This window comes from Taudactylus pleione, unplaced genomic scaffold, assembly GCF_031769625.1.
Source record: "Taudactylus pleione unplaced genomic scaffold, aTauple2 ptg000479l, whole genome shotgun sequence".
Classification (NCBI taxonomy): domain Eukaryota; kingdom Metazoa; phylum Chordata; class Amphibia; order Anura; family Myobatrachidae; genus Taudactylus; species Taudactylus pleione.
In genome coordinates, this window is record NW_028284881.1 from 4777541 (window position 1) to 4798206 (window position 20666).

Below are 20666 nucleotides of genomic sequence, written 5' to 3' on the forward strand. Positions count from 1 at the left end.
AAACCAAATGGAGAGGTATACATATAATAAAACCAGGTGTAGCAGGTATTACCGCCGACCCGGGGGGGTGCCTAACCCTAACATCCCCCCGGGGATGCCTAACCCTAACCCCCCCTTCCACTAGCCTAACCCTAACCTCCTGGGGGGGTGCCTAACCCTAAGTCCCCCCCGGGAGCCCCTAACCTAACCCTTCCCCCCCGCGGCTGTCGGGTTCCCGGCGTAAGTCTAATGACAGACGTCGGCATATCGACGCCTGTCATTAGTACCTTGCCGGGATCAGAAAGTCGGGAAGCCGGCGGTCGGGATTTAGACCGTTGGCTTCCTGACTACATCCCATAAAAACATTATTCATATAAAGACAATACCATCACCTTATCCCTTGTTAATACGGATAACCCTAAAATATACTCACAGCATACCTCCCAATATGACCCTCTCCAGGAGAGACACAATGCTCTGGTCCTGGACTTCCCTGGTAATTTATGATTGGTGGAGGCTCCAGAGGTGGGGCTGCAGTACAGTCCAAAATTCAAATAGGGGAGTCACACCAACTGCCAATGAGTTCCAGCCAGTGATGTTTGGCAGCGTGTGAAATGACAGTTGGTGCAGCTTCCCTATTTGAATTTTGAACTGTGCTGCAGCCCTACCTCTTACCAGGGAAGTCCAGGACCAGAGCATTGTGTCCCTCCTGGAGAGGGTCATGTTGGGAGGTATGACACAGGTAAGTAGAGGATAATATCACATAATCAAAAGATGATACAAAGAACCAGTGTAATATAAATAAGTACGGACATACTGTAAGCTCTTATTAACATAAGTTGTTAGTCTATCAGGCTGAGTTACCAAAAAAAAGAAACATACCCTAAAGGTAACAATCAAATACATCCTATCTAGAAATTATTTAGCAGACCATAAATGTTGCTGAAAATCTACATAAACAGAAACAAATATAGACTGTCATTACCGGCGCTGCTATCTACAAGATATCAGTGCCGATAGCCTGGGCTATGTATGAACGGTCAGATCGTCTGACCGTTCACCGGCTGTAGCTGTCATTATCGATAGCTACAGCCTGGCGCTAGCCTATCCCCACAGCAGGGACAGCGCTGTCCCTGCTGCGGACGCTGCCGGCTCCAGGGCTCCTGGAGCCCTGGAGCCGCGATACTTGCGAGATACCGCGCATGCTCAGTGGAGCCAGCCGGGACAGAGACACAGCTGCTGTCTCTAACGGGTAGCGCCGGAGGGGGGAGTTAACGCTCCCCCTCTCCGGCCGATGAGATGTTTATACATCTCATCGGTAGTGCTTCCTGCTTCGCCTCGGTAAAGAGGCGAAGCAGGAAGCGTTATAGCGGCACGTTAAAAGTGCCGCTATAATACATCTACCCCAATAAATCATGTGATCATCTAGAGTGAAAAATATTAGAAATATACAGAATCATTAGAGAAAACAACACAAGCCCAGATTTTAATTGAGGCCACGTGGTGATAATGACTCCAATCTAAAATCCCACCATGATTCGCATTGTAATAACCTGCAAGATCTTTCACCTCCATGGGGAGATTTTGGTATATGATCAATGATCATGTGGTGTAAGGACAAAAGAGTATGCCCACTAGTTGCAAAATGGCGTGCCACTGGTTGGTCACTGTCGCCTGAAGTGATGGCAGCCCGAATGGCCGACCGGTGCAGCGCCATTCGTCCTATCAGTTTTGCCTGCTTATATAAGTCCACAGGGACAGGTAATAACTTACACAATAAACTTAGTGGTACCTGTTCGTCCTTACACTACATACATTGTTTTCTCTAATGATTCTGTGTATTTCTAATATTTTTCACTGTAGATGATCACGTGATTGATTATGCGCTGTGGTATTGGCATGGGTGTGGAGTCTGTATTTGTTCTCCTAGATAGGATGTATTTGATTGTTACCTTTAGGGTATGTTTCTTTTCTTTGGTAACTCAGCCTGATAGACTAACAACTTATGTTAATAAGAGCTTATTTCCGTACTTACCTATATTATACTGGTTCTTTGTATCCTCTTCTTACCTGTGTGTATATTTTAGTGGTTATCCGTATTAACAAGGGATAAGGTGATGGTATTGTCTTTATATGAATAATGTTTTTATTATATGTATACCTCTCCATTTGGTTTGTTTACCAATATTAGTTAATGGTTTATTCGTATTTATGTGGTACTTGTATATCTGTGACATGAGTGTCAGGGTTCAGCCTATGATCGGCTATCTCTTACCTCCGTGCCGGCTTCCCCTGACTTCCTTGTGGACAGACGCCTTATGCAGTGAGGGGTGTGATGCTGAGTATTCTACCTTAGGTGCTTTTGCGGACTTCCATGGTCGGCTGTGTGTTTTGGGGATCGGAGTTCCCATCATGGGCGCTGCCATGACAGTTCCTCTCATGTGACATAAGCAAACGCAGGGGGGGGGTTTCTGGTTGCCTGGAAACCCCCCTCCCCAGCGCACACCATGACCACAGTAGAAATAGTAATATAATAGAATTTTACTAGCGCTGCATGTTTTTCTCAGCTTCACAAATAAAATCATTAGCACCACCTGTGGATCTTTTAACATGTATCAGCCAGTAACAAATAACCTGTGCACCAACTAGGAGATCTGGAAATCATGCAGTCAGGGATGCACTGCTATAGAGCCCAATATGTGCATATACAGTATGTCCAGTGCAGTGCTAGGTTATTCTGCTGCTCCTTTAGGCTCCCGAACTTGCTCCAATAGTCTGGAATGGTGCCCACATCAAAAATAAAAACATTCAGCTCAGGCAGGATGGTCTTCTGCCGCATTTAATGGCTTACTGTGATCCCTGGTCCTGTATATGCTGGAATTATTATACACAATACACTTTGTATGACGCATTTTAAAGCTGGTCAAGTACTAAATCTGCCCTCTGCATGAAATGGCCACACTCGCTCTAAAATCAAGCATTTGGAAACCCCCATCTAGAAATCCTGCGTTTGCCACTGTGTGACAGTCCTCCTAACCAATGGTAGCATGATCTCAGTCAGCTGACGCTGTGCTCCAGTAATCTGCTACCCCTGGGTATAAATCCGCCTCCAGAACACCAGGAAGCTGCCTGATCAACAGTTGTCAGTCCTAGTTCACTAGTTAAGTTTTGTTTCAGGTTCCCTCAGATTCCAAGCCTTTGGGCCTGATTCAGACCCACTCGCGAGCGGCTGTCCGCTCGCAAGTGGGTCGATGGTCTGCACTGAGCATGCGCACGACGGAGGGAGCTCCGTCGTGCGCATGCGCCAGACACGATGAGCGAAGGACTTTCCTTCGCTCGTTGTGTCCGATCAAAGGGGGCGTGCTGTCAATGTTGATTGACAGCACGCCCCCTTTGGTGGGCGTGCCTCCCTGACGGGGGCGTTCCCACGGGAACGCCTCCCGTCAGAAGCCGGCCCACTGACATCACTAGTGATGTCAGTGGGAGTGATTTTGGCTCTGATAGAGCCAAAATCACTCCGGAGCTTGCGGTTGAAAACCTCAACCGCAGGCTCCGGCTCGCAATTTCGATGGTCGCGATGGTCACGACCATCGCGGCCATCAAAATGCACGCTCGTATAGCCTGTGGGTGGTGACCCACAGCTATACAAGCGTCCAGGAGGACGCTCCATGAAAATGGAGCCCGGCCCTCATGCAGAGCGTGCGCTCTGCTCAGAGCGTACGGCTCTGAATGAGGGCCCTTGTTCCAGTGCTTTCCAGCGAGCAGCAGAGCTATAACATTCCTGCCTGTGTTCCAAGTCTCCTGTGTATTATTCCTGTGAGCCACAGAGCTATAACATTCCTGCCTGTGACCCTCATTCAGAGCCGTACGCTCTGAGCAGAGCGCACGCTCTGAATGAGGGCCGCCCTCCATAATTATGGAGCGTCCTCCTGGACGGTCGTATAGCTGTGGGTCACCACCCACAGCCTATACGAGCGTGCAGTTTGATGGCCGCGATGGTCGTGACCATCGCGACCATCGCCACTGCGAGCCGGAGCCTGCGGTTGAGGTTTTCAACCGCAAGGCCCGGAGTGATTTTGGCTCTATCAGAGCCAAAATCACTCCCACTGACATCACTAGTGATGTCAGTGGGCCGGCTTCTGACGGTAGGCGTTCCCTTGGGAACGCCCCCGTCAGGGAGGCACGCCCACCAAAGGGGGCGTGCTGTCAATCAACGTCGACAGCACGCCCCCTTTGATCAGACACAACGAGCGAAGGAAAGTCCTTCGCTCGTCGCGTCTGGCGCATGCGCACGACGGAGCTCCCTCCGTCGTGCGCATGCTCAATGCAGACCATCGACCCACTTGCGAGCGGACAGCCGCTCGCGAGTGGTCTGAATCAGGCCCTGTGTTCCAAGTCTCCAGAGTCATTCCTGTTAGCCACAGAGCTATAACATTCCTGCCTGTGGGCCTGATTCAGACCCGCTCGTGAGCGTTGAGCGCTCGCAAGCGGGTCGATGTTGCCCAAGTGCACATGCGCAGGACGGAGGCGGCTCCATCGTGCGCATGCGCGAGACCCGAATAACAACGGCCAAGCCGTCGTTATGGGTCTCGCACCAAAGGAGGAATTACAGCACGCCCCCTTTGGTGGGCATGCCAGGGACGTGGCTGCCCAGACGGAGGCGTTCCCATGGGAACGCCTACCATCTGGGGCCGGCCCCACTGACATCACTAGTGATGTCAGTGGGAGTGCTTTTGGCTCTGATAGAGCCCAAACCACTCCAGGGCTTGCGGCAGCGAGACCCTACCGCAGGGTCTCGTTGCAAACCCGATGCTCGCGATGATCTTGACCATCGTGACCATCATTTTGCTGTGGGTGGTCAGCAACAGCTATGCGAGCGGCCAGGAGGCCGCTCCAAAAGGTAGGAGGGACGGTCCTGATTCAGAGCGTCCAGCTCTGAATCAGGGCCTGTGTTCCAAGTATCCAGAGTCATTCCTGTGAGCCACAGAGCTATAACATTCCTGCCTGTGGCCCTGATTCAGAGCCAGACGCTCTGACAGAGCGCTCGCTCTGACTCAGGGACGTCCCTCTCACTTTTTGGAGCGGCCTCCTGGCCGCTCGCATACCTGTGGGGGGGCTTGCGACGAGACCCTTGTGGTAGGGTCTCGTCTGCTGCAAGCCCTGGAGTGCTTTTGGCTCTATCAGAGCCAAAAGCACTCCCACTGACATCACTACTGATGTCAGTGGGGCCGGCCCCAGACGGTAGGCGTTCCCAGGGGAATGCCTCCGTCTGGGCAGCCACACCCCCGGCACGCCCACCAAAGAGGGCGTGCTGTCAGTCACCATCGACAGCACGCCCCCTTTGGGACGAGCCTCATAACGACGGCTTGGCTGTCGTTATTCGGGTCTCGCGCATGTGCACGATGGAGCCGCCTCCGTCATGCGCATGCGCACTTGGGCAACATCGACCCGCTCGCGAGCGGGTCTGAATCAGGCCCTGTGTTCCAAGTCTCCTGTGTATTATTTCTGTGAGCCACAGAGCTATAACATTCCTGCCTGTGTTCCAAGGGCCTGATTCAGAGCCGGTCGCTATTTGCTATTCAAATCAACCGTTCGCTCTTTGCGGTCTGTTCACGCCTCTAGGTCTGAACGAGCGAACAAAACTTGCGTTCGTTTTTTGGGAAACTACGCCGCCTGTCCGCTCGCATCCTACGTCATGTCCGCTAATTATTAGATTAATCGAGTACATCGAACAGGGTATGAACTGCTCGCTATTCTTGTGGTTGGTTTTTGCTACCACAATTTTGCGAGCAGTTCTGGCTCTAAAATAACCCAGTGACGTGGTCAATGACGCTGCTGTTTTAAATATGCACACCCATAAACCGCCCGTTTTGACCTTTAAGCACGCCTGCGATCGGATCTCCACTCCCCGTTTTCCAGCACCTTCCCCTGTTACCACCCACATACGCCTCATCCTGTCACTCAAATTAGCAGGCATTCGCTATTTTGCGAGCACATGAATTTCGGCCGCACTGACTGGTTCGCGCATGCGTATAACGATCCGTATGCATGCGCAGTTGGGCAAACATCGCTCGGAGTGAACGAGCTACCGCTTACGAGTGGCTCTGAATCAGGCCCCAAGTCTCTTGTGTATTCCTGTGAGCCACAGAGCTATAACATTCCTGCCTGTGTTCCAAGTCTCCTGTGTATTATTCCTGTGAGCCACAGAGCTATAACATTCCTGCCTGTGTTCCAAGTATCCTGTGTATTCCTGTGAGCCACAGAGCTATAACACTCCTTGCCTGTGTATCTAGCCTCCAGCGAGCTACAGTGCTTTTACATCTGTGTGTGTGTTGGAGTTCCAGTGTCTCCTTTTAGCACCAGGGTGATTAGTATCTCTACCTGTGCATACTGTTCTGTGATTCCCAGCTACAAGGTTATCCTGAGTGTTTCACAGCTGCACCAATTACAAGCTACAAGTGTTCCCTGAGAGCAGCAGTGCTGATTACATCCCAGCCTGAGAGTTTTGTTTTCAGTGACACTGCAATTCCATCTCTGCCTGAATATTTATGTTACCAGTGTCTACTGTGAGCTACAGTGCAATTCCATCTCTGCCTGAATATTTATGTTACCAGTGTCTACTGTGAGCTACAGTGCAATTCCATCTCTGCCTGAATATTTATGTTACCAGTGACTACTGTGAGCTACAGTGCAATTCCATCTCTGCCTGAATATTTAAGTTACCAGTGTCTCCTGTGAGCTACAGTGCAATTCCATCACTGCCTGAATATTTGCTACCAGTGTCTCCTGTGAGCTATAGTGCATTCCATCTCATCCTGTGTATATTACCAGTGCCATTCCGTGTGGCTAAGTGTGTCCACACACTGTTCCCTGTGTATCCTTTGTGTGTCTACCCACAGTGCTAAAGTGCAGCAGCACTCCTCTAAGTGTTTCCCTTGTGTGCCACCCCGCAGTTCAAGTGCTATTTACAAGTACCTCACAAACAGCATCTCCTGGTGAATCTCCCGGTGCAATAGTGCCTTGGTTAGGCACTTCCCTTGGGCCACTGACATTCGAGTCTCTATTCCCACGGGTCTTGGATACCTGGTCAAAGGACCGCGACCTGCCTGCAGGGTGCAGCTAAGCCCATATCCTGCTTGGAGGGTTCACTGGCGAACACCTCCCTGCAGGTTAGACTCCGCACCTTTGACCAGGTCTCGTCAATGTCCAAGACCTGTGGATGAGGAGTCCTGATGTCCAGGCCAGTTCCCCAAATTCTTCCAAACTACCATCACTACCCCTCACTAGGGGATTCCAGTACGTCAAACCTGACAGTTTGATCAGGCCCAATATGGAAGTCGGCGGTTCCCTGGATATCGGGGCTATTCAAGATATTGCCTTTCGTCTGAGAAACCAGGAACTAGCACACTCACAACTTTTACAGAGTTTTCAAATACTGACTAAACAGTTTAACACCATCGAGTCCCTCCAGTGTTCTAAAAATTTTCTTCGGGTCAGCTGAATACATTCCAGTACTTGCTAGGGCAAGTACAGGAGTCCCTCATAAATGTTTTAAAATTTATCCCTGAGTTTCTGGGAATTCCTTCTGAACCCTCTGGTGTTACCACTAATGTGTCTAAAAATTCCATCAAAGAAACTGGAACTAGACATCGAAGCTTCCGACGCCCCAAGCTTTTGGAAAATGAACGTCAGCACCGCCAGGAACTGCATTTATGTTTGTACTGCGGCTCAGGGGATCATTTCATTAGAGACTGTGTTCTTCATCCTTCCAGAGGTGGGGATAAAGGGGTGCTCCTTACAGATGGAACTTCCAGTCCTTCCCTGTCTCCATTGGTGACCCCTACTCCTCCAATTTCAGAAAAGGAGAGGACACTTGCCAAGGAAGGTTATAATTGGGGCTACTAGATGTTTCTTTCCTCGTTTAGGGAAGATAGGAGGAGTAGGTCGTCCTCCCAAAGTCAGTGACATATCTCCAGGTGGGGTTTTTAGTTTTGCTCCCCAGAAGGGAATTACAAGTGCTACACCCCAAAAGGGGGTCTCAAATCTCTCACCCCAGAAGGGTGTTACAAGTATGGCACCCCAGGAGGGGGTTACAAGTGTTGTACCCCAGGAGGGGACTTTTGTTTCAAGTTTCACGCCCCAGGGGGGTCTTCATTTCGAGTTTCATGCCCCAGGAGGGGGCATTCATTTCAAGTTTCACGCCTCAAGAGGAGGCCTTCATTTCGAGTCTTATGCCCCAGGAGAGGGCCGTCATTTCAAGTGTTACTCCCCAAGAAAGGGTCTCAAGTTTCATACCTCAAGAGGGGGTTTTGAGCCACTCAGCCCAGGAGGAAGTCTCTGTTCTTGCATCCCAAAAGGAGGTTTCATATTGCGTACCCCGAAAGGAAAAGCCAAGTCAGCTTCCCCAGAAGGGGGTTTTAGGTCCCCATACTCCAACAGGGAGTGTCAAGTTCTGTACTCCAGGGAGGGGCCTTGAATCTCTCACCTCAAAAGAAGGTTTCAAATCTTGTTTCCCAGGAAGGGGCCTCAAGTCAAGTACCTCAACAGGGGTTTCCCAATGCTATACCCCAGGAGGGGGTTTCAAGTGTCATACCTCAAGGAGGGGCCTCGAATGCTATACCCCAGGAGGGGGTTTCAAGTGTCATACCTCAAGGAGGGGCCTCGAATGCTATACTCCAGGAGGGGGTTTCTAGTGCTGTGCCCCAAAAGGGAGTCTTAAATATTATTCCCCAGAAAGGGATTTCAAGTATTCTACCCCAGGACGGAGGTCCAAGTATATTACCCCAGGATGGGGTTCCTAGTGTCATACCCCAGGAGGGGAATTCAAGTGTCTCACCCCAGGATGGGGTTCCCAGTATAATACCCCAGGAGGGGATTTCCAGTGTTACGTTCCAAGAGAAAGTTCTTGTTTCGAGTTCTTCACGCCAGGACGGGGGTGGGGTTTCCAGTGTTATACCCCAGGAGGGGAGTTCAAGTATTATGTCCCAAGAGAAAGTTCTTGTTTCAAGTTCTTCACCCCAGGAGGGAGTTTTAAGCCTCTTACCCCAAGAGGGGGTTCCTAGTATCCTCCCCCAGGAGGGGACTTCAAGTGTCTCACCCCAGGATGGGTTTCTCAGTGTTATACCCCAGGAGGGGATTTCAAGTGTCTCACCTCAGGATGGGGTTCCCACTGTTATACCCCAGGAGGAGATTTCTAGTGTTACACCCCAAGATAGGGTCCTCGTTTCGGGTTCCTCACCCCAGAAGGGGATTGCAAGCATCATAAGCAACTCGGAAGGGGTTTCTAGTTCTATACTCCAGCAAGGGTTTTCCAATGTTACACCCCAGGAGGGGGTATCAAGTCTCATACTCCAGGAGAAAGTCTCAAGTCTTACATCCCAAAAAGGGATTTCAAAATCCGTATCCCAGGGAAAGATCTCCGGTTCTTTACTCAAGGAAGAATCTTCTAGTGTTGTGTCAAAGTCAAATGTTTTAGTGCCCCATCAGTTAAGAGGTTCACAAGATGACGCTACAACTACATCTATAAGTGTCCCTCAGGATCCATCTGATGTTTCTATGCCCATTTTTTTTTATGGAGATATAATGCTGTATTATGCCTTGGTGGATCACTTCATCGCTATTATGAAATCCTCTCCATGGTCTGAAATCAAGCCTACTAATGTAGTTAAATTTATAATTTCGTCTTTCCGAGGTAAAACTTCGGACTGGGTTGAGCCTATTTATGATTCAAAGGATCCGATGCTGTCAGATTTAGTAACTTTTTCTGCGGCAGTCATTAAAGAATTTAGTCCAACTTAACCTGACAGTTCTCTCTGAGATACTCATCTCAACAAAGTCTCATGTTCTGGGGTACCACCCTCTACTATTAAGCTCAGATACATTTCTTTGAGTCCTTCTCAAATAGATCCGGTACAAGAACAACCTGTCCAGGAGGATAAGACTCAAGGAGGCATAAGAATGATGAATTATAATACAGATTGTGACTATGATCCTGAGTGTGATAAAAAAAATTATTTCGGTAGTTCCCGTGAAAGACACTTTGCAACTTAAATCTTCTTCTTCTAGTGGTTCGAAAAAGTCTCGTAAAAAGAAGAAGAATCGATGACTTCCTGGTGACCAACCTTTCTATGACAAGTTGACCATTTTTTCCAATTATTTAATTATTTAGTCCCAATTGAAGTTTGAGAGACCATTTGGTAGTTGTGTACCTTGTTCTTCTAATCTTCAAAATCATCTTATGTCTTCAAGCAAAGATTTTTTGATGTTTTCAAGCTGGATTTTTTACTTTCCTGTGTTTTCAAGTATTTTTTGTGTCTTTCTGAGGAGTTCCAGCTGAGCTTTTATGGGTGTTCGGTGCCCACCCTAAAAGGAGGGGGTACTGTCAGGGTTCAACCTAGGATCGGCTATCTCTTACCTCCATGCCGGCTACCCCTGACTTCCTTGTGGTCAGACGCCTGGTGCAGTGAGGGGTATGATGCTGAGTATTTTACCTTAGGCGCTTCTGCAGACTTCCATGGTCGGCTGTGTGTTTTGGGGATCGGAGTTCCCATCATGGGTGCTGCCATGACAGTTCCTCATGTGACAGTCCTCCTAACCAATGGTAGCATGATCTCAGTCAGCTGACGCTGTGCTCCAGTGATCTCCTACCCCTGGGTATAAATCCGCCTCCAGAACTCCAGGAAGCTGCCTGATCAACAGTTGTCAGTCCTAGTTCACTAGTTGAGTTTTGTTTCAAGTTCCCTCGGATTCCAAGCCTTTGTTCCAGTGCTTTCCATCGAGCAGCAGAGCTATAACATTCCTGCCTGTGTTCCAAGTCTCCAGAGTTATTCCTGTGAGCCACAGAGCTATAACATTCCTGCCTGTGTTCCAAGTCTCCTGTGTATTATTCCTGTGAGCCACAGAGCTATAACATTCCTGCCTGTGTTCCAAGTCTCCTGTGTATTCCTGTGAGCCACAGAGCTATAACATTCCTTGCCTGTGTATCTAGCCTCCAGCGAGCTACAGTGCTTTTACATCTCTGTGTGTGTTGGAGTTCCAGCGTCTCCTTTCAGCACCAGGGTGATTAATATCTCTACCTGTGCATGCTGTTCTGTGATTCCCAGCTACAAGGAACAAGGTCTGTTAGAGCCGAAAGCTCTCTGGGGCTTGCGGCCACCAGACCCTACCACAAGGGTCTCTTCACAAGCCCGATGGTCGCAATGGTCTTGACCATCGCGACCATCATCCTGGCCACTCGCATTAGCTGTGGGTGGCAACCCACAGCAATGCAAACGGCCAGGCGGCCGCTCCATAAAAAAAAAAAAAGACGCCCTGATTCAGAGCGAGCGCTCTGTCAGAGCGTCCGGCTCTGAATCAGGGCCATAGTAATTTAACTCTTTGGATTTATAATACACACCATTTTTGGAGGAAAAATGGCACTGCACATCACCCCAAAAACACCATACCAACAGTGAAGTGGGAACATCATGGTGTGGGGCTGTTTATCAGTATACGGTACTGGCATACTTCATATGGTTGAAGGAAGGATGAATGGAAAAATGTACTGACACATTCTTGATAAAAATCTGCTGCCATCTACCAGGATGCTGAAGATGAAACGAGGGTGGACATTTCAGCAAGACAATGATCCCAAATACACAGCGAAGGACACTGTCAGTTGGTTTCAGAGAAAGAAAATAAAGCTGCTAGACTGGCCCAGCCAATCACTTGACTTGAATTCAATTTAAAATCTATGGAAAGATTTTAAACTAAACTAAAGATCAGAGGGCCCGATTCAGACCAGTTCGCACGCACCCAACGTATGCAAATCCTGCACATCCCCCCCCAGCAAGGCAGGCGATTGCACAGCAAAGCATTAGCAAGCCCACTATGTTTTGGTGTGCGACTGCACTGTGTATGCAGATGCACACCAGCCTGTCTTAAGATGCCCACTTGCGCACGTCATCTCCAGGAAGTGTATGCACCCATTGGTACCAGGGCCGTAGCTAGGGTAGTGCGGCTGGTGCCATCGCACAGGGCACCACAGGGCAGGGGGCGCTGTTTGGGCCTGTCAAATTTCTATTTATTATCATTCTTGCTTGTAGCATCCTCTTATTTCATCCCCAGATTCTCCTGGCTGCACGAGGAGTGCCCCTATCTCTTCCCTGGCCCTTCCCTATGAAGCCATGGCCCTTTTTTGGGTGCATTATGTCCCTTTGAAAAATGAGGGGGATGCCAATGCTCTTTCTGGCACAAGGCACCAAAAAGTCTAGCTACGGCTCTGATTGGTACCATCGAGTACCATCGGATACATACGCAGCACTTAGGTTGACCATACCCTACCACAAGCACTTCAGTGTATAATTCAGCCAAGTGACGTGTACTATGACGCTGCCTCTTAACTATGCACGCTTCTGAAACGGCGTTAAGACGCTTGGGCACGCCTGCGTTCGCACCTCCACTTCTCCATTTCTAGCGGCCAACCTCTGTCACCACCCACAAACGGCTTCTCCTGTCACTTACTCAGCCGGGCAGTCTATGCACGCTGAGCGTACGCTTCCCGCTCGTTCAGACTGGTTCGCGCACGTGAACCAGTCTGCATGCGCACAATGCAAACATCGACAGTCTGCGTGCAAACGCTGCCTAGCGAGCAGGTCTGAATCGGGCCCAGAGTTCATAGAAGAGGCCCACGGAACCTTCAAGATTTGAAGACTGTTTGTGTGGAAGAATGGGCCAAAATCACACCTGAGCAATGCATGCGACTAGTTTCTCCATACAGGAGGTGTCTTGAAGCTGTCATTACCAACAAAGGCTTTGTACGAAGTATTAAATACATTTCATAACTTAATTTATGGACATGTAACACTTGGATGCTTACTCACTGCTGCTTATTGTGAATGTTTTAATCGCTATTGCAGCAATGTATATAAACCATATACTTGTCCTGCAGTGTAATGTACTGTAAGTTACTCGTTTCTTGTTCGCTTATTATTAGTTACTCTGTAAGGCGTTGCAGAACACTTGTGGCGCCATATAAATAAAAGATAATAATAATAATCTATGTTTTGATTTCTTTGCATGTGTGGATTGCATGGTTTGTTGCTGACCCTTGGTGAACATTTCATTACAATAGCCCCATTACATATATATTTACTGAGAATAATGTTGAGGTGTTCAATACTTATTTTACCCTCTGTGCAGAGAGATAGATAGATAGATAGATAGATAGATAGATAGATAGATAGATAGATAGATAGATAGATAGATAGATAGACACAGAACACATGACACACCCCCAGCAACACAGGCCAGCACCTCTCTCTGCTCTGCCCCCAGTGCCCAGTGAGTGCCCACCCCACTGCTCCTCTCCTCCTGTCTCCCATCTAGCATGAGCTAACTAAACTTACCTAGAATGAGAAAGGACTCGCCCTGGCTGCCACATTCTTTCTTGAATCTTGATGCAGCTACTGCTGCTGCTGCAGTGCAAATGCCTGGTCCAAAGGCTGGCTGGGCGCTGGGCAGCGGGGGCTAATATTAAGGCGGAGCCGTGAGTTGTCACTCATGGCTCTGCTCCGCAAAAGCCCATTGGAGGAGTGGCCACGGCCACCTTGTTTCCTCCTGTAGCCAGAATGAGCTTCTATGCAGAAGATCATTCTGACCTGGCTTACGGACTGTCTGACAGCTGCGCTGCCCGACTGAAGCTGAGCTCTGAGCGGTGCAGCAGGGAAGGGGGGAGAGGGGGCAGCAACAGGGCCCTGGAATGCCCCTAGGCATTCCAGTCGCCCTAGGCATTTGCTTACAATGCCTATGCCTAGGGCCGTTTCTGCCTCACATTGTAGGCGCAATATGCCACAGATGTGAGAATGTATGTGTATACTGTAGGCAAAGCTGCAGCTATCGTAATATGTGTGCAGGTTGGCTTATGCCAGGCATATGTTACATATACTTACAACCACTTACAAACTGATAGAGCCAAAATCACTCCTGGGCTTGCGGCAGCGACACCCTACCGCAGGGTCTCGTCGCAAGCCCGATGGTTGCGATGGTCAAAGACCATCGCGACCATCTTTTTGGCCGCTCGCATATGCTGTGGGTGGTCACTCACAGCTATGCGAGCGGCCAGGAGGCCGCTCCATTTTCAGGTAGGAGGGTACTGATTCAGAGCGAGCACTCTGGTCAGAGCGTTCAGCTCTGAATCAGGCCCAGAGTGAGAATTAGCACTTAACTGTGTACCTGGACAAACCATGTTGCAATGCAAGGGGTGTATATACATTAAATGTTTTGCATGTAGTGCAAATACTGGCTGCTTTTGTATGTAGCCCACAAATACTGCACAGCTTTATTATTACACTGCACTTTAAGTGTCAGTTTTGACACCTCCCTCCCAAATCTAAATCTCTGCACATTTTAAATCTACTCCACCTGCAGTGCAGCATGGTTTCACCAAGATGATCAGTTAAGTGCTGAATCTCACTCTATTCCCAAAGCTGAATCAGGCCCATTGACACTTAAAAAAACTCTCCAACACATCAAAAGCAATTATCTTACTCATGTACAAGAATATTTGCTTAAACAGAGGTAGCAAAGCATAATACAGTATATGCCCAAGATCATATAAATCAGTGTCAGCAGTGCATTTGCAAACAGCCAATAGTAAGTAGTTTGCTAGTGCTGGCATCCATCATTATCATCCACTATTTGCCCCTGCCCCTGACCACCCGTAGATAATACAGTTTTCTCAGGCACGTATGTGTTTATGTCCCAGTCTGCAATGGTACAAATATATCCTTATAGTACTTGGTCTACGTTAGAAAGCGCCACCCATTCCCTGCTTCTATCGGTACTGGCTGGTGTAAGCGCTAGGGGCCTGATTCAGAGCCGCTCGTAAGCGGCCGCTCGTTCACTCCGAGCGATGTTTGCCCAACTGCGCATGCATACGGATCGTTATACGCATGCGCGAACCAGTCAGTGTGGCCGAAATTCATGTGCTCGCAAAATAGCGAATGCCTGATAATTTGAGTGACAGGAGTAGGCGTATGTGGGTGGTAACGGGGGAAGGTGCTTGAAAACGGGGAGTGGAGATCCGAACGCAGGCGTGCTTAAAGGTCAAAACGGGCGTTTTATGGGTGTGCATAATTAAAACAGCAGCGTCATTGACCACATCACTGGGTTATTTTATAGCCAGAACTGCTCGCAAAATTGTGCTAGCAAAAACCAACCCCAAGAATAGCGAGCAGTTCATACCCTGGTCGATGTACTCGATTAATCTAATAAATAGCGGACATGACGTAGGATGCGAGCGGCCAGGGGACGTAATTGTCCAAAAAACGACCGCAAGTTTTGTTCACTCGTTCAGACCTAGAGACGTGAACAGACCGCAAAGAGCGAACGGTTGATTTGAATAGCCACCCCTATTTTCTGGACGAGCGAGCGCTAATTGCGTCCGGCTCTGAATCAGGCCCTAAATTCATGGCAATTTGTACAGACATGCACCCAATTTTTAAGCCATGCGCAGAGCAAATTCACGCATCATGCGTTACACTAACTGGTGCAGCGCTCCTTTTCCATCAGTTCCTTCCTACATGGTCTAAAAGTTGCTGCGTGTGAAATCCGGTGCTTGTTAATACGTAAAACCCCCAATAGTTAAGGATGCAAAGGTAGAAAGTAACTGATTTGTACAATGTGACTTACTAGAGATGGCATTGTGTATTCAGCAGAGTCCCAGATCCTGGAATCAGCATCCAAAACTCCTTTCACCTTTGTATGAACTGAACTGATTATAGAATCTTTTTTCTGATAGCGTTTCTCACTAAACAGTAAAACACTAGAAAATCAAATGAGAAAGAAAAACAAAATCGGAAAAGCATTAAAGTCAGGGAAAACTAAAACTAATATACTGAATAGAATTTATAACATAACTTACAAACCCATGAATAGCATATTTAGGATTTACAGTTACACAATGCACATATCTGTTTACCGAGAGTATCACTATTTATCTATATAGGCTAGATCAAGCATTTCTGTGGTACAGAAAGAGAAGGCCAAGCACACACTATTTATTTATTAACATTTACTTATATAGCACCAGCACACGATTACATACTAATGCAGACATACATAGGTATATGGGATGTAGTTATGAGACCGGTGTCACAAGGTCTCAATACCGACATCCGAATCCTGACAAGGGCCCGTATTCAATCTGAGGAGAAAAGACAGAATCCGCTGTAAAGTATCAGCTATGAAGTCATTTTGCCAGGCGGAAAAGTATCGCCGTATTCAATTTGAAAGACTAAGCGGAAAGTCAATGCAATGTAATAGGCAGAAAAGTTTCACCTATGAATAGCAGGCGGCAAAAAATTGCAGAAATGGGGTTTTGGGGTGCAATGTTGCGGGAACCCCTGTGCAGCCTTCAGACAGTCCCCCAAAGGTTAACTGTGCCAAAATGTAAAAAAAAAAACCACAAGAACACCCCAAAAAAATCACCTTGAATTTGGGAGCGAAAAAAAAAAAGTTGGGGAACAAAGATACAAACTAGTGAACTTGACTCTGGGGGGGTCCCCAAGTATGCCCCATATGTTTTTTTCATTGCAGGGGCTTGCGCAGATGGATTTTTCAGGATTTTTTAAACTTAGCTTTAGCAACTTTAAAATATGCTGGCCCCCATTTTCAAGTACCCCAAATTTGCTGGGATAAGTTGTTTTCTAAAAAAAACTCCTGAATACTATTCTGCACCACGTATACAAAAACGCTATTTAGCAGCTATTGAGCCCGTTTAAAAACACCAAATACCTTCAGCAAGCCAAATCGGGGGTAACAATGGCTAACCCCCATGTCAGAGGGGGGTGTCAGGCTGATTTCCCCAAATCTGACAGTACTTTCCGCTTGTTTAAGTTTTGTCGGGTCCCGTTTTCGCATACTTTCAAATTGAATATGGGGATAACCGGACACGCATGCGATACTTTCCACCTGCAAACCACGCGATGTAGGCGAAAAGTCGGGGAGGTGGAAAAGTATCGCGGGTCCGCTCAAATTGAATACGACTCAATAGATTTAAGATAGGAAGGTATTTATGATAGGTATCGAAATAGCAACGCCTACCTTAATCCCAACGCCAGAACGCTGAAGGACGCCGATCCGAACGAGGTAAGTACGGGCTCCCTTTGCGTTAGCCGCGAGGGGGGGGGGTGTAGTTTTAGGGAGTGTAGCAGGGTTAGTTTATGTATTTACTGTCTATCTATCAACCAACACCCCTGAGCCTTTTGTTCTGTCAGCTGTCACTCTGCTCACAACTAGTATAGGAAAACTTTGTTTAATTCTGTTTACGCCACATAAAGGTGCAGGCAAAAACAACCAGGTTTTACAAACTCTAATACTGAGAAATAAGCAATTAATTCCGGTGGAACCACATATTGTAACTAACGTATTATGCCCTTTCATGTCTGAATAATACATGTGGATGTGAACGAACAGCTGAAGAGACAGAAACAAAGGAATCTTATTTTAGCCATATGTATTTATTTATAAAGTTTTATGCTGGTATTTTCAATATATCCAATGAAACTGATAGTCCCCAAAAACGACTTATTTGAATTGAAATTTACCAGACAGATAATTATCGTTCATTGGGGCCTATTCATTAAACATAAAAATTCTCTGGAGATAATTAGCTAGAACTCTCATGGAGTTCTAGCTAATTATAGGTGGAATTCATCATTCCACCTCTCCATAAGTATCTATTCCGAAAAGCTGTCATTTTTGCGATGACAGCTTTTCGGGAAATAGATATTTTTCCCTGCCTACACTACCTTATCGCATCTGGAGACAGTGCTGCGCATGCGCTGTTACATCTGTGAAACCAGCGCATGCGCAGCACTGCCTACAGATGCGTTAAGTTTCGTTCCCCCCCGACTCCCCCCCCTCCCCCCTCCGCTCACCTTCCCCCCCCCTCCCGACTTACCTGTCCGCGCAGCAGCCTCCGGCTCTGTCCTGCTGGTCTATCATGTGGTTTCCCAGCAGACCACATGACAGATTAGAAATAAAAAATTAATTTTTTTTTTCTTTTTCTAAACTTTCTTGTGCTCTGCTGGGGAGCACACATGTCCGACCAGCCTCCGGAGCCTGAGGACGGAGCAGAGCGCCGGAGGGACTCGTCGGGGGACCTGCACACGCGGATACAGGTAAGTTTCACCTGCTATTCACCACCTCACAGTGGCGAATAGTAACTGCATCAAATTTTGAAAATTGTCAATTTTCGGAATTTGATGAATACCACAATTTCCACATCCCCATACTAATGTATGGGGAGTGTGGAAATTAACGCAGGGGAACTTAGCTGTGATATCTCCTGTGCTAAGTGGCTACATGAATACCAAAATAACGTTATTTAAGGAAAATGTCCTTAAAAACGTTATTTTAGTGTTGATGAATAGGCCCCATTGTGTAGTTTCTGCACCATATTTGAATTCTGAAGAATAATACTTAGGAGCCTATTTACCAAGTATATTATGGTGAAACAGCAGATTTTGCATAATTGTATACATTCCATCTCACTATGTACTAATAGCATAATGCGAATATTTCTGTGAAATCCCCTGCAAACGGCTCATTAGCGCTGCAGATCGCAGTCGCCATTATTGTCTGAACCCTATGGACCTGAGTCAGAGATCGATACAGTCATGGGCGTAACTACCATAGGTGCAAGGCGTGCAGCTGCTATGGGGCCCAGAGCTGAGGGGGGCCCATCTTCCTTGTCAAAGTTACATCAGGCTTGCCTACCCTCCCGATTTGGCCGGGAGCCTCCCAATTTTCGGGTGCCGCTCCCGGCCCCCTGGGAAGGCAGGCAAGCCTCCCGCAAGCCGCCATCCCTCCCTACCCCCTGCAGAGTTACTAGGGAAACCCCTGCAGCGGGGAGGCCCGGTGACGCGATTCGCGCTGAATCGCGTCATCGTGGCCCCGCCCCCGCTTTACAATGCCGTTTAATCCGGCATTGTGATGAGGGGGCGGAGCCGCAATAACGCGGTCTCGCGGCCACACCCCCGGCCCGCACTGGCCATGCCCCCGCAACGGCGTTATAGTGCGGCCACGCCCCCCGCTGTAAGCTGACATTCAGCCCCCTCCCGGAAGGAGGGAGCTGAATGTCGGCAAGTATGAGTTACATGTGTTATAAACATTTTTCACCATTGGGTGGTACTTAGGAGCCCTTGAAAATTTGCTATGGGGCCTTCAATTACCTAGTTATGCCCCTGGACGCAGTGCTTATACTTATGCAGTTGAGCATTGTTTTGCTACTGCGCATGCAGAAAAGGTCAGAAAACCCTTCCTGCGCATGAGCAAACAAGCGTCCTATGCCATTTGCAATTGCGTATGGTATCACTAACGCTTGAGAAGGGGTTTCCGATCCATGGGCGTTTCAGGGTGGAGACTGGGAGGAGACCTAAAGTGATTGTTTCATGGGTGTGTTTTTGGAGTGCCACGGGTGTGTCTGGGAATATCCAATGCTACAGAGGCCATGTTTAGTTGAATTAGAGGAGACTAGCTAGAGTAGAACCTAGGCTACTGCATATGTCAATGATATTTACAATCTCCGTCACAAATGCACAGACCACGCAGCCTGAGGTGGGCATCTTACCATGGAGACCCTTCATCGCACCGTGGAGCACAAAAGGAAGGCTGAGATTTGCATATTTCTGCAACCACTATAGAGAGAGGCAGGGAGCGCGGCTGCATTACCAGCTCTGAATCAGGACCTATGTTCCAAACTAAAGCTGCATACACACACAACAATTTTGTTACCAACGATTTTATGAACCATTTTATTAACGATTTTCTGTCAGATTATCTGTCAGATTTTTTAAACTGTAATGAACAATTTTTTGAACTACAACAAATATTTGTAACTTCCTTCATGAAAATCGTTCAGTTGGTCAGTCAGAATAAACTACAAACTACAAACAGGAACGCGCATAAACGATAATCGGTCATCGTTATAACTCAGGAATTGAACGATTATTTCAACGATTGAACGAAAACGACGTTGTTATAGTTAAATCGTTCAAAAAATCATTACATGTGTATGCACCTTAAGTCCCCTCCTCCTCAGATGGCCTAAACCACTTTATGCATATGGAGGCATTCTTTCAGGAGAGGGATCTTACAAATCTGACACAGGGCCTGATTCAGAGCCGGATGCTCTGACCAGAGCGCTCGCTCTGAATCAGGGCCCTCCTACCTCATTTTGGAGCGGCCTCATGGACGCTCGCATAGCTGTGGGTAACCATCCACAGCTATAGCGAGCGTCCATGATGATGGTCGCGATGGTCAAGACCATCGCGACCATCGCGCTTGCGACGAGACCCTGCGGTAGGGTCTCGCTGCCGCAAGCCCTGGAGTGATTTTGGCTCTATCAGAGCCAAAATCACTCCCACTGACATCACTAGTGATGTCAGTGGGGCCGGACCCAGACGGTAGGCGTTCCCATGGGAACGCCTCCGCCTGGCAGCCATGCCCCCGGCACGCCCACCAAAGGGGGCGTGCTTTCAGTCACCATCGACAGCACTCCCCCTTTGGTGCGGGACCCATAACGACAGCTTGGCTGTCGCTATGCGGGTCTCGCGAATGCGCACGACGGAGCTCCCTCCGTCATGCGCATTAGGGCACCACCCACCCGCTTGCGAGCGTCCTGCGCTCGCGAGCGGGTCTGAATT

The 20666-nt window shown here is 48.2% G+C and overlaps 1 protein-coding gene across 2 annotated transcripts in view; it reads right to left on the reverse strand.

Annotated features, from left to right (window-relative positions):
* The window catches only part of P2RX7 (purinergic receptor P2X 7), a 129143-nt gene that overhangs the window by 82479 nt on the left and 25998 nt on the right, over positions 1-20666 (reverse strand). For both annotated transcript variants that reach the window (XM_088449190.1, XM_088449189.1), the window contains exon 2: positions 15649-15781. In XM_088449190.1, coding sequence (XP_088305316.1) covers positions 15649-15781 — 133 coding nt within the window. The remainder of the gene's footprint in view (positions 1-15648; positions 15782-20666) is intronic.